Genomic DNA, 15,121 nt, shown 5'->3' with positions numbered 1-15,121 from the left:
CATGAGGAATAGCCTTTGTACAAATTGAATTATCACAGAAACATCAAATCACACAGGAAGACGTGCAGGAAATAAAAGCTGCTTCTGTGCAAAGTCCATCACTAGTACGAGTATGATTTGGAAGAAAAAAATAGTTAAATCTGTTACAATACATACTTTAAAACTCTTTGCTCAAGGTAACAATTATTCTTAGGGTAGGCTAAGCCTCATCACTAGAACTGTGGGGGGGGGGGGGGGGAGACCCTGGACAGAGGTCCTATAGACCTGAAGCCTGGTGGAGGAAAAAAAACAAAGAAGGCTGGTGGTAGGATGAGGGAGAGGTGGAGGGGGGGGGGAGACTGAGAATGAAGCCTGGTCCTGGGGGTCTCAGGCCGGGCGAGAGGCGAAGGGCCCCGCTTGAGCCTGGGCAGCCTGGCCTTGTCACACAGTCATGGAGACGGACAGCTTCTTGGCATCAGGGGACAGGATTCTGCCAAAGACAAATCCATAAAGACTGGAGGGGTGTAGAGTTCACCCTCCTAGCAATGAGTCATCATCACTCAAAGGTGTCCACCCAGGGCAGGGAAGAGGGGCACAGCTGAGAGGGGGGGGGGCCTGTTGATCTGCTGAGAGATAACGCAGGATAAACGAGCAGCTGGATCGCAGACGTCCTCGGGGAAACATCTATGTTGTTTTATCAGAGCCAAGGCCAAATCTTCGTCTGGGCCACTAGTTCACTGGTAAACATTCCGAAAAATTAAGAACATTGGGGGAAGAGGTGAACTAAACCTTAATTAGTTATGTGCGGTAAAGACATGAATTCCTTAGTAAATGGGGCAGCGCAAACATACCTGGATCTCCCCGAGTGGGTCAGACCATGACTGGGTCGTACTGCTGGGCCCCAAGGGCCACCAATCAGATGGGTCACACTGAAGCTGTGGCATTTTCATAAACTAGCTTTTCAGTCACAAGTAGTGATTACACTGCACAGCCAGGACTGCAACCCACAGCATGACTTTAAAAGCCATGTTGGCATTTAATTTTCCAACTACACTCAATCAAACTATATTGTGATGAGTATATGTGTGTGTGTGTGTGTGTGTGTGTGCGTGTGATGGGGCAGTATTTCATCGAGCACAACAGTGTGTGTGTGTGTGTGTGTGTGTGTGTGTGTGTGCAGCATCTAAGGATTATCTCAATCTCTCAGATCCTGACAGCCTGTTTGTCACCTCTCCAGAACTGACCTTCACTTTCATAACTACCTATTTCCTAGTACACCTCATCCCTCCCCTCGCTCTTCCCCCACAATCTCTCTCCCTCACTCATTCCTTTTCTCTAGTACCCACTACAGCCTTTGTCATTGATCGTTGATGCAATTGGCTGCCCACATGCTCAGTAATGGCCTGTCTGCTTGCTCAGATTAAACTGTCAGTTGTCATGGATTGATGTGTGGGCAGAAGTGGACTCCACACCTGCCCTGCACAGCACTGCCCTGTCATGCCCTGCTCTACCTTGCCCTTACTTGGCCAACCACACCAGGCCAGCAGGGCAATCAGGACACAGAGCAATGGGTCAACACCCCAACTCTCCAAGCTGCTTGAACAAGCAACTATGCCCAACTATGCCCAGACAGGCAGACAGGCAGGCAGGCACAAAAGGGAAACGGAACGCCAAAAGAGAATATCTTGTATCTGTGTAATTCTGGTTACCGAGACAGACCGAGTCTCCGGCCCACATGAGCCCGTCTGTGCCGAGACAGACCGAGTCTCGGGCCCACATGGCCCGTGTTATGCTTGGCCGTCTCTCTGTTTAGTGTCAGCACAGTATCTCTTTACACTGATGAATGGGAAGTTTCCAGTCCATTCCAAAAGCCTTCGGTCCCCCATTCAGACACTTCATCAAGGGGGGACGGTCAGGAAAACAAGGTCTCCTCCGCCCAGCATCCCTAAGGGGCCATGGCTGCGGCTGGACAGGGGCTAAATTTAAACCCTGACCCTCAATGTGGGGAAAGCGGAGAGACAGAAAGAAGAGAAAGACAGAAAGAAAACGACCGAGAAAGAAAGAAAGTGAGAGAGAAGAAGAGAGAGAGAGAGGATTTGTGTCTGGGTGTGTGAAAGAGAGAGAAAGAGAAAAAAAGAGAGGGGGGGGGGGAGACCGTGAGACGGAAAAAGAGGAAGAGAGAGCTATGATGGAAAGAGAAAGGTCTGTGTGAAACAGAGATAAATCGATTAGCCTGTCCACTGACCCGCTGAACACAGGGGGCATGGTGGCCCCAGCCTGCCATGGCCCTGACAGAGACGTCCAGGCCCAGTCCTGGGGGCCCCCGGCTGCTGGCTCAGTGGACATGACTGGAACAAGTGAAATCCTCCTATCAGGCTAAGCCCTCAAGCAGAGACTGAACAACAAAGCTTTCCTCGTCGCATCACTGCTCTCCCCGACTCCAAACAAGGGAAGAAAGACAGATAAGGGCCAGAGTCAGACCGGTGTGTGCTCCTAAACTTGGACTGCAGTGTCTCTCCTGGCTCCACCCCACCCAGACCTGCACCTGCTCCACATTCTGTTGTCATGACGCCCTCCGACTTCCTAACTGCCTCATTATCACTCGACTTCCTGTGCGATGGAACTCTTGAGGTGCACACCTTTCATTCCCGTCTCATCAGGGAGGACACTGTCCCAGGTCACAGAGTGGGTCACCACTACGCTCCTCTGTGCGTTAAAACAATATTTCTGCAGGGTCGGGGATGCTAACCTTAATCAAAACAGGACATCCTGCGGTGAGCCCCGGCTCCTGTTCCCCCTCGCCCTACGGCTGCTTTGTTTTTGTGTTTGCTGAGAAGCCACAATCCCAGGAAGCCCAGAGAGCTTCTCATCAAAGTGGGTAACAGGGGCCCTGGTCGCGGGATCGTCGGAATGTGCGGCAGAAAGGAACCTCCACTGTCTTTTTGTTCCAGCCCTTCCTCTGTCTCCTAACGCCGCCTCCAGCCCAGCCAGCGCGCAGGTATGGAGCCCTAATCAGCGCAGCATTCCTTTCAACAGGCACATTCTTTCCACACTGTGACCCCCGCTGACCGACAACAAACACGCGGACATACACACACACATACACCCCCCCCCTGCAGAACGAGGAAGTGCTTCAGACACATCTTACGGGAACCAGAGGACCGCGGGTTCTAGTGCCTCACACCTGAGACAGGCGGGACGCCCCCAACGTTCACATCCCCTTCAGTCCGGACATCGACCACTGAACATGGACAAGACAGGTGCCATCAAAAACAATCAGGTCCATGTTCCAGAGGAACTTCGCCGAGAAGGCCCCCCGGCTTTGATCCTTCCCGTCTTGGGGGGGAAAGGTCACAGCTTAATGAGGTTCAGTCTGAATAGTGAGACTTGGTGTGGCGGAGATGAAAGGTGTACAGGAGCCCCTGGCCACCCCCCCCCCTCAGTCCTCCCTGGCCCAGTAACAAATGGGAACGACCTGATCTCCCTTTCCTCCCCTGAGTTAATCATGAACAACGGATACACACACGCCCTGACACAGCCCCACCCTCCCGCTCCGCAACACTGGAACACACTGTTATCACTAGCCTCATACACTGATTGTTGGATAATTCCTGTTTGTTGCATAGCAGCGTACGGATAGAAAAGACTGCCAGGACAAACACCTACAGAATATTATCGCGGTCCCATAATGGAATGAATGAAGTGTCCACCTCAACACGTCCGTTTGGTTATTACTCAGGGGGAGTGTGTGTGTGTGTGTGTGTGTGTGTGTGTGTGTGTGTGTGTGTGTGTGTGTGTGTGCGTGTGTTAGAATAAGCAGGAGATCTGCTCTCCACCTGCTCCAGGAAACTGATGGAAGTGTGACATGACTGAAGTACTGCGGCAGCCCCACCTTTCTTAGAGCAGCGAGGAGCCCAAACCTCATTGTGCGTCCGCTTTGTGGAAACAAGAAGCAATGTGTTGCAAAAACATAACAATTTACTTCAATACCGTGATTGGTTAACCTTTTAATGTAAGTTTTCTAAACCTATACAGTTGTTCAGTAAATAACACATACGACATCCAGTAACAGAAATATGATTCCGTCCATCACTCTTACATCCAATATACAATTATGAATCTCTCTCTGTCCACCCCATGCCTGCCCTAACACACACTCTCACACAAACATCATCTACTGTATGAGAATATGCTTAGCTCACAAGTGCTGTGTGGATAATGACCTCAGCCTTGGCTGGACAGCAGACCAGACTGAGGCCAGACTGCAGGCATTTGTATGGACTCCCTATCTCTAACTCCCTGACCTGTCGGAAGAAAGCAGAAATGACTTCTTATTTAGAAGGGGTAAGGTTAGCTCATTGTTCTGTGTTGGTGCTGTTTCCCTGTGGTAAACACACAGAGGTTCCCAGGCTTGATGAGAGGCCCTTGGTGTTCCCACACTGTCTGAGTTGCAGCACCCACCCCCACCCCCCTCTCTGACCTTAACACTGCAGTGCCACATAGCAAAATATCACAATAACAAAGGCTTATTTTTCAAACACAGTTACAATGTAGCCATCAATTTTAAAAGTTCATTCGCCATCACTTATCAGGTCCTTTTATAGTGCACAGATAAAGCCAGAGATGAGAGGCCCACTAGATTCAGGGCTGGACACCAGGCCAGAGATGGGAGGCCCACTAGATTCAGGGTTGGACACCAGGCCAGAGATGAGAGGCCCACTAGATTCAGGGTTGGACACCAGGCCAGAGATGGGAGGCCCAGTAGATTCAGGGCTGGACACCAAGCCAGAGATGAGAGGCCCACTAGATTTAGGGTTGGACACCAAGCCAGAGATGGGAGGCCCAGTAGATTTAGAACTGGACACCAAGCCAGAGATGAGAGGCCCAGTAGATTCAGGGTTGGACACCAGGCCAGAGATGAGAGGCCCAGTAGATTTAGGGCTGGACACCAGGCCAGAGATGGGAGGCCCAGTAGATTTAGGGCTGGACACCAAGCCAGAGATGGGAGGCCCAGTAGATTCAGGGTTGGACACCAGGCCAGAGATGGGAGGCCCAGTAGATTTAGGGCTGGACACCAGGCCAGAGATGGGAGGCCCAGTAGATTCAGGGCTAGACACCAGGCACCAAAGCCCCTGTCATCCTTCAACAATGTGACAGAATCACATAAACAAACCCTAACCTAGTCATCAGAACGGTGTTAACAGCCAAATATGTGGTCATAGACTCAGTTATTAACACTAGAAACCTGAAGAGAAGGCTGTGTGTCTGTGTGTGTGTGTGTGTGTGTGTGTGTGTGTGTGTGTGTGTGTGTGTGTGTGTGTGTGTGTGTGTGTGTGTGTGTGTGTGTGTGTGTGTGTATGAGAGGGGGGGGGCTCTTCCCAACGCAACACTAAGACAGTAGACACTCCAGCTTACAGGGGCGTTAATGGATGAAATAGGTTGTATGAGAGTTGCTTTATACCCCAGGACCAACACACCTTACCATTAATACCTACTATAGACAGCCCACACGCACACTCATTTCTGAGAGATATTTACAATAATTTCCGTCTAAAAAAATACTTTCTTATTTTTCTAATATTACTTAATTATTTCATTATTTACATGTCAAATACTTTGTTATCCATTATACTCAAATTCAAACTTGATACACCATACATAATAACCGTTTGACAGTAACATAGGTCGCATTAGTGAAAACTTGGGTCGACAGAAACGGGGGAGAAAAGGTCCCGTGACTGTGCAAATTATGTTAGATTGCTTACGTATGCACCTGAGGAACATGTGTTTATTTTTTAAACAAGCGAAGGAAACATAAAAAGAGTGCTGCGCCAGGACAGTGGAACTTTTCCGCCTCCTCTCACTTGAATGGCCCTATCCATTAACCTTTTATAAGCGGTGCTATGAACGGCTCTCTACGCAATGCGCTGTCTTCAAGCAGAAGGCACTTAACATTCAAATCAGTGAGGAAAAATATTAAATACACGTTACTTCCGTTAGTTATAGGTTATAATCTAACCTACCTATAGTGCGATTATATTTTCGCACTTTCTTTGGTACAACATGGTTACATACCCGTTTACACAGTTCTGACAAGCACACATTGAAAACACGTGGTTTATGAGAAGTCTGTGGATTTTAATATTCAGTGATGTTCAGAAGTTCACATCAGACCGCTTTAGAACATTCTGTCTTTGACTCGTGATTTAGAAATCTTCTTACATCTTGAATAAATAATACACTACCCAAACTCCCCTCCCCTTTTTTAGATTGTAGGTATGGACTTCCAAAAATGCTTGACAGAGCGGTCCAGATTTCTATGTGACACAACCAAACACCAGTTTAAAAAATAAACTCTCTCGCCCGCCTTCAATCTTGTTTGAATGTTTATGTGCGCAATGGTATAAAAACTTCCAAGTCCTAATACTGTCAGTATCTGGACCTTTTGGCTATGGGCAACAAAAAAAAGTGGCAACATGGTTGGGCTTTATGAAGTTTGAAAACAGGCCTATAGCCTAGTAGCCTACAAATATATTATCAACAGGGGCTACATTCTTCAATAACATGTTCTTAAGACTGAGGTGTACTTAAGACAATAGCCTACTAGGCTACATGTGCCGGGAGAATTTTTTAGACGCTGCGCGCATATCGTTATTTAGCCTGCAGGGAAATCATCGCAAACCTGGCTGTGTAGACAATTAGCTACTCTTTTTTGGGTGAAAACATTTTTTTAAGAATTATAACTTGGGCTAAACATAGTTTTACAAACTTTGATTCAGCTTCCCTATTGATTCGGGTTGTATAGGCCTTGTAATTGGCTACGATAAAAAATAAAAATAAAAAAAACAATTCGAAACCGATCGAACATATGTTTTTCAACAATCATGACGACTTTGATGATTAGCATCCCGTTTTTGCAAGGTCAAAATCAGCAGGCTACACACTTTACACCACCCCAAGATAATCTATAGGTTATGGGAAACACTCAAGAGAACAACTTGTAGGTTATCCTTCAGCTGAGCTATTTTAATAGCCTACCTAAAATTGATTTAAATTGATTTGATCAATGGCAAAATACGTTTAGCTGATCTTCAAAACATTAGCGTCACTTAAGGATTAGACTAATTACATTTATTAGCCTATTCATTTATTCAACATCTTTAAGAAACATTTATCACAGCCTGCGGTTCTGTACAACGACTAATAAAACGACAGATGAAAGTGTATTAACCTACAACCTAATAGCTTACAATGCACTGTATACAAAAGATGAATGTGACACACCGCACGTACCCAGCAAGCAGTAATTTCAATGTCCTTTATTGCCATTTCTGACAAACGCGCTATAATTGTACCTGTATATATTTTATTGTCAGTCCCTGCTTTTGCAATCTTTCGTTCCCGTAGTCTGTATGAGCGAACCTGCCTTTTCAAAGTTGCTTCTGCAAATTACAGTGGCCAGTCGAAGTGCGTGCAACCACAGCATAGAAGACGGAGGATTGTCCAACGCTACAGCGCCCACTACATGCAACATAGTCTCGTTAGATAATAGTTCGGTATAAAGTTAGGCTCCGCTGTCTGCGCAACTACTTTCAAAGTTAGGCGACTAACAAGGACAATTTAATTTTTGTTATACTTTTCTGAACGGACTGGGTTGTCAGCTTCAATATGCAAACCCTGAACCAACATGTCCTTTTAACTCATCGCAAGTGTACATTTCAATTGATATAAATGGCAACTGTAGGCTATATTGCTATACTATTTCTAGATGCAAACGCACTGCTACCTGCGGTATAAAATACACACGTACAAGATGGCAGTTTCAAAAGGCAAAGAAAGGGATTTTGCACCTACTCGTGGCCAGTTTCCGTGCCCTGCCCTTGGACCTCATGATGCTAGTCTTTCGGCGTGGGTTTGTTTGATTTTTGCTTGGATGTTTTCCTCGTTTTTCTTTTTTCTGTGTCCTTTTCTCTGTGTTTCTCAATCCAGACTCGCTATCTCTCCAGCATTGTCAGTTTGGACACCTTCGCACATGCGCATAGCGAAACTGCCACCACCGCCAAAAAGTTTGGAACGATTTATCACTTGATATTAGCCTACTGGTCTTGTCAGACTGCAGTTGCACATAGATCCCTTCACGTCAGATCTTCAAAGATTACTGGCTCAAGAAAGGAGTCGTCACGGTCCTTACCTTCGGAGAGACGCAAACTTAAATTAAAATAAAAATTCTAGGACTTTTACAATTCTACATTTCGTATTGAAATGTAGTTACGTGTAAAATTATATTGTAAACTTTTGAACAATGTTGTGCTTGCTTTTTTCTATTTGAGAGACCTCCCGAATTGAAATAATTGATAACTGTACCCCTCCACCCCCTTCACATAGCCTGCACACGCGCGCGCACACACACTCTCACAGCCTACAAAAGCGCTCGGGACTAACAGTGCTTAGGCTTTTCAGATGCTGGTGGCAATTATATGAGAATTATTTTTATATCGGCTCTTGTGCTTTGTTTCCAGCACCGGACTGGCCTAGCCACAGAAATCACGTGCAATAAAATGTTGGGTTAAAGCCCAATGGAATATAGCCTAAGTGTCACAATTCACAAATTGATAGGGCACAGTAGGCTACTAACAATTTAAATAATATAAATCGTTTTAATTGATATTCCTACACAACAGCATTGCGTATAATAGTCTAAATCCTTATTTTTATGTTTTCATTTCAAGTGACACCTGCTCAAAACGTTGCTTGACTTTTATCGGCAAGAAGTGTGTCGGACTGTCAATGATTTGAGACAATATAATTAAGTTAATTGCTCATTAATTAGATTTGCATGAGGTAAGGCTGACCTACGAAGTGAACCCTTTAATGAACTTTGTGAACTCAATTTATCGATTCCAAATGATGATCGAAATGAGACATTGAGACTTAAATGAATACATAAGTTACCTTCCCATTTAATTTACCAAGTCGAGGCAGGTTCTCAGTTTATTGTAGTTTACCTCAGCCTACCTTAGTCTACCTCGAAAGTAGGCTAATGACAAAATGTTACCATAGAGGGCCCCTCCTGTACAGATGTAGTGCGCGAAGCAGAAAAGCTACATTTCGGATCTACAGCTGAAGGAAGCGCGCTCAATTAAGTTAAATGGGAACAGAAATGTATTGTTTGAATGGTAAGAGATCACTTTCAAATCCATAAACTACTATAATTTGATACCCTGGTGACGCCTAGAGATCTGGACAACCCCGTGGGGATTGTAATGATAAATAAAAAATAATTGGGTTCAAGACCCTTAAAGTAACCTAGTTAAATTATTATCACATCAAAATAGGTCAAGCAAGTCAGAGCCTGGATCTGATGTTAACCTAATTAGATCCTAAATGTTTAATAATTGGCCATTGCTAACATTTTCAGAAAACAAGAAAAAAACATGTGTTGTGCCCATGCAATGGTTCGATGAGAAGCATAGAGAGTGTATATAGAAGGTGGTTTAGAGGTTAAAATAAAAACATAATTTGTAGCATATAGGTGCCAGAATAAAAGTGAAAAGAAAGCCTCGGGCGCGAGGAAATTACTGTGCGCTCGTGTGACCCTTTGAGCAAGGTAATCAATCAAGTGATCAACAGGAATATTTATCAATGCTGCAGCAAGACATTATCAAAAAATACAAGAGACAGGAAAAAAAGAATAAACTAACTTATAACAAATAATTATACGTCTATTATAATCATAGTCATGGTTTGCATAGTCACTTAACAAATGTGGCTATGAAGCTTAATTGTTTTATTTATTTACGATAGTCTTTGATGAAACAATGACAAGTAGCAAACACATATAGATGCAATTATATAACAGCAAGAATTATAACAATAATAAAAGTGTAATCATAAGAAAAATAATTAGAATATTAAAAACAAGCAATTGTGTTGTAATAATGTATTACAACATGGTAACAAAATGCATAAAATAATAACAAACTAGAATATTTGACACTATAATTATTTCTTCAAATTTAGAAAATACAAAAATGCAATAGAATTTAAAAAGTAAGACCATTTGACATTTGACAGTATTATCACATCAAATATTTTAAATCCATATCAGATGTAATTTTGCAAATAGGCAAAAACTTTGACAAAATGTCATTCTATTATACCTCACCAGTCCTTCATACTCAGAACAGAGGCACGAGCTTCTATAAATGCCGTTTATACCCCAGTACACAGTGCCCCTTTGTGGAGAAATGTAACAGCTTAGCCTTTACTCTCGCATGCAGGGAATGGTTTAGCAGCATCCTATATCCACCTCTATCCTTTCACATTCAATCAAAGCTCAAGAACAATACTGAAATGCAAAATGATTCTAAAATATGAAACAAATAGCCTAAGAAGCATAGACTGCTGAAGGTAGGTAGATCTTCAAAAATAAGTAAAAATATTCAAGCCAAAGAAACGATCACAAACTCTCAAAATAAGAATGATGCTATACATTTCATCATGTCGTCTAGTTTACCAGCCTTGACATTTTTTATTGGGTTTCGTACGGTTCTAATTCTCATAAAAGTTGGTATACACTTAAAAATAAAGGACACAGCCTATAAATGTGAGCAACCAACATCCCCGTTTCAAAATATTCACAGCAAAATATTAATAACTCGTGCTTTTTCTGAAAACGAAAAAATTTAATCAGTTGCTAATGAAAAGACGGATAAGTATAACATCAAGCAATGACAAGAACTGTGATATTAATACTGTGCAAACACTCACAAATAAACACAACAATGACATTATAGTGCCACCTAGTGTTCAAACGGCACTACTACTCCCACTGCAGCAATGAAAAGACGGACGTTTGAATGACAAACGTCCTCCAGGCAGCAAAAGTGCATTTTAACAGCAGCTCTTTGAGAACTCTTAATCTCCTCTCTACGGACAGCAGATGCCTTTATGGTCTTGATGGGGCTGGGCTGTCTAGTCCCCCTCGTGACCTCTGAGGCTTGATGCATGTTTCACGTACTGGAGATACAGGGCCGTGCTCGTTCATTCTGATTGACTTTTACATTGCTGTAGTCTCTTCAACAAACACTTGACGACTAATCAATGTGAAATGTAATCAGGTTTATTTATTTGTCCTTCCAGTATAGCCAGACCATGTGCTGATTTGCTTCCCGGTTGAAGATAATAGTAAATAGTAAAGAGTTCAGAGGTGCTGTGCATTTTGAATAAGACGTATATGTTGAGTGACAGTTCATGTTTAAAAATGAAAAAAATTACGACCGTTCAACTAAACTTAAGATTTCACAAGACGACATTGTGAATCGAAATCAAATTCTGTAAACATTGTAACACTATGTTTGGTGTGTATGTTTCATGACAGTGATATTTTTCCTCCAGAGTTTGGAGAGAGAAATTCCTCAATGTAATTTGCTTCAGTGGTAATATATTTTTGACAGACTTGTTGACGCATTACTGATGAAGGTGAGAGAAGACACCTTCAAAGCGAAGAAAGGATATGTGGTGGTGAATTCATAGATGTATCCTGGGAGTTCAAAATCGAAGATGTCAACCCTGACAATATGTCAACCCCTCAATAAACTTGCCATGGATGTGTCCCTGTGTCTTGGTAAATGGGCTTTTAATGAATAAAATAACATATAGTACAGTATTAGAGTAGGACTTTTTTTAACACCCTCTAAAAGCCCTATTACAGTAATAGCATCACATGTAGTGGATGAAAAACATGCAATGAAAATGAATTGCATTCTTATAATACCTTAAATCATTTGGTTCACACATCAGCAATTGTGGTGCAGCAATTTGTTTCCACTCAAATATGATGATACCCAGGTAGTGATTGAATCTCATTAAGGAGAGGAAGGGAACAACAGGTTAAAAGCATCCAAGGTTAATCACTTCTAAGGTTGCCCCGATCACGGTTCATGTTGGGCTGGACTGGATCTTATCCATCATTACCATATGTGCCTTATTCATTACTGATGAATAGCTTGGATACCAGTATATTCCAGCAGTGCATTTCTAGGTGCCACAGTAATTTACAAAGAGGGGTTCGATTTGAGGAGTCATTCTGCTGTTTGGCAGCTTTAGAGTTAGTCTGTATTGCCACTAGAGGACGCACAGAGACGAGAGAAGGCTGGCTGTGGTCTCTGCTCCTGGGGGAAGCTGACTGTGTGTCTGTTGTGTGTGTGTTTAGTGTGTGGCGTGGCTTGATGTGTGGGTTGTGTGTGTGTTTGGTGTGTGGCGTGGCTTGATGTGTGGGTTGTGTGTGTGTTTGGTGTGTGGCGTGGCTTGATGTGTCAGAAAGTTGAAAAATATTTTGGAAAAAAGTTATGAAAAAAAAGTTTGGAAAAGTTGAAAAAAAAGAAGAAGTTTAAAGTGTAGCCAGTCCGTGATCAATTGTAGCCAGGATGTGATCTTCTGTAGCCAGGATGTGATCTTCTGTAAACAGGCTGTGATCTAGTGTAACCAGTATGTGATCTAGTGTAACCTAGCTGTGATCTAGCCAGGCTGTGATCTTGTGAAGCCAGGATGTGATCTAGTTTAATCAGGATGTGATCAAGCCAGGATGTGATTTAGTGTAGCCAAGCTGTGATCCAATGTAACCAGGATGTGATCTAGTGTAACCAGGATGTGATCTAGTGTAGCCAGGATGTGATCTAGCCAGGCTGTGATCTACTCCTGGCAGCTGCTGAATCTGGGCTGTAGCCTCCATGGTCATTATGGAGCGCATGGAGTTCATGACCTAGAATGCTCTGTGTACTGAGCTGCAGTTTACGTCAGTTGTTCACACGGATGTTTTGAGAGTACTGTGGTGCAGTTCACCACCTCGCCCTCTAGGGGTGCTGTAGATTGTCACAGTTCTATTTCAGCGCAAGTTTAGAGCTACCACAAAAAGCTTGCGAAATAGATTACGTCCCTTTTGTTTACAGTAATGGCTAGACTGTTTATCGACTGGGGGGAAAAAATCCAAGTGAAGTGATGGGAAAATGTAAGCAGATTGTCCCCTTACTCATCTGTGTACAGTATCGTCATCTTCTTTTCCACTGTAGAGTGATACGTAAATACACTTATTATATGCATGTGTAAGAGAAAGAGAAGAGATGACAGATTGTGTATGTATGTTGGGGTTAACTGAATTTGTTCGTGGAGTAGATGATGTCATAAAGGGAGGGCGGGGGTGTCCTTTCCTTGAATTGCTTGGAGTGAGTAATGTGTCTAATGACCTAGACAGTCAACCTAATCTGCAGCTCTCTCTCTCACACACACACTGCATCTCTCTCTCTCTCACACACACACTGCAGCTCTCTCTCACACACACACACACACTGCAGCTCTCTCTCTCACACACTGCATCTCTCTCTCTCTCTCTCTCTCTCACACACACACTGCATCTCTCTCTCTCTCTCACACACACACACACTGCATCTCTCTCTCTCACACACACACACACACACACACACACACACACACACTGCAGCTCTCTCACACACACACATACAGTCTCTGTCTGCTGCAGGAAGGAGGGGAAACCCAGAACATGGAGTCAATAGAGTGGGGAGGAGAGAAGGAGAGAGAAGAGAGGAGACAAGGAGAGAAGGAGAGAAGAGGAGAGAGGGGTAGAGATGAGGAGAGAGGAGAACAGAAGAGGAGAAAGGAGGAGAGGAGTAAAGAGAAGGAGAGAAGAGGATAGAAGGAAAGAAGAGTAGAGCAGAGGAGGATAGAGGAGAAGAGGAGGATAGAGGAGGAGAGAAGAGTAGAGCGGAGGAGAGAGAAGGAGAGAAAAGTAGAGAGGAGAGAAGAGGAGGAGGAGAGAGGAGGAAAGAAGAAAGACAACTGGATGAGTCAGTGGCAAGGATGGCTGGTGTGAGAAAAGGAGTGAGATAAGAAGTATAGCTACTTGCAAGGTTTGATGGTGGTTACAAGCAAAGCCAGCACGACGACTCCAACTAGCTTAGTGACGAGGATAAAAATGATAATGATTGTCTCACAAATTCACAGGTTGGCATGTGGAAGGGGGGAATCTTATTGAGCAATGGATCTGTGTATACTGCAGAATGCAGTTGATGTGTATATCTATGTGCCCATATACTGAACGTGTGCATGCACATGTGTGCAATGTTAAGCAACAGACCATATCTGGCTGTGCAAAATTCAGCTGCCAACGCAGCAAACCGGTTGTCACGGTGATGGACTGTCGGAAACGAGGTCACTTCCACCTCCAAAACCTCCCTCCCTCCCTCCCTTAGCGACATGCTCAGAGCTGTCCTTGGTCCTGATATACTGTGTGTGGTGCTGAGAGGGAGAGAGAGAGAGACATAGAGAGAGACAGAGAGAGGGAGGAAGGTAGAGAGAGAGAGGAAGAGAGAGGGAAAGAGGGAGGGAGAGAGAGGGAGAGAGGAAGAGAGAGAGAGGGAAAGAGGGAGAGAGAAAAACAGAGGGAGAGAGAGAGGAGGGAGGGAGGAAAACAGAGCAGGCAGGCAGGGAGGGAGGGAGTAGTGGCAAGAGGGAGATTTGCAGGGAGAGATGAGATGAAGGTAGGAACAAACACACACATGGTCTGTCGTGTGTGCCGCTCGGAACCAGGGATTATTCAGCTGCTGTGATCCTGAGGCTGCCGGAGAGAGATAGAGGCGCGTAGGACCTTGGAGCAACACGTCACCTTCAGACCAGAAGACCCGGCAACACCTCCAACTCTGACGCAGGGTGTATCCGCATGTCAGAGCGCTGTGTGTGTGTGTGTGTGTGGAGAAGCATGTGTTTGAGGAGGAACAGCAGGAGGAGGAGCCACCGGGAGAGAGCGGGATGCTGTTAGGTCGCTGTGGCGGCACTGCAGCCATTTCTAGCAACAACTCGAGGATGTGTGTGTGAGAGAGAGAGAGAGAGAGAGAGAGATAGAAAGAGAGAGGGAGCGCTTCGGGAGTTAGTGAGCCGTTCTGAGGCGGCGCGAAGCGTGGAGATCCGCTCTGTCGCCAGCTCCTTCCTGTCCAGTCGCCCACCAACTGCGAGGTGGGGGGTGTTTTTCTGTCGCCAGACGAGACTTGCTCAGACAAAGATGGCCAGCACGCTCCTCCGCCTCCTCCTCCTCGTCGTGCCTGGCCACGGCCGTCTGCAGCAGAGCTGG

At 44.6% G+C, this 15,121-nt stretch overlaps 1 protein-coding gene across 8 annotated transcripts in view; it reads right to left on the bottom strand.

Moving 5' to 3' along the window:
* The window catches only part of mecom (MDS1 and EVI1 complex locus), a 114,750-nt gene extending 106,658 nt beyond the window's left edge, over positions 1-8,092 (bottom strand). For 7 of the 8 annotated variants that reach the window (XM_084674376.1, XM_084674377.1, XM_084674380.1 and 4 more), the window contains exon 1: positions 7,834-8,091. In XM_084674376.1, the coding sequence (XP_084530502.1) occupies positions 7,834-7,870 (37 nt within the window). In that variant the 5' untranslated portion in view covers positions 7,871-8,091. Of the gene's footprint in view, positions 1-7,833 lie in introns of all 8 variants that reach the window. The other variant, XM_084674379.1, reaches the window with a different exon arrangement.
* Between the last annotated feature and the right edge of the window lie 7,029 nt (positions 8,093-15,121).

This window comes from Hypomesus nipponensis, chromosome 15 (assembly GCF_054491055.1).
Source record: "Hypomesus nipponensis isolate SF chromosome 15, ASM5449105v1, whole genome shotgun sequence".
NCBI lineage: Eukaryota > Metazoa > Chordata > Actinopteri > Osmeriformes > Osmeridae > Hypomesus > Hypomesus nipponensis.
Note: the sequence above shows the minus strand (reverse complement) of the source record. Positions and strands in the feature narration are given on the sequence as shown.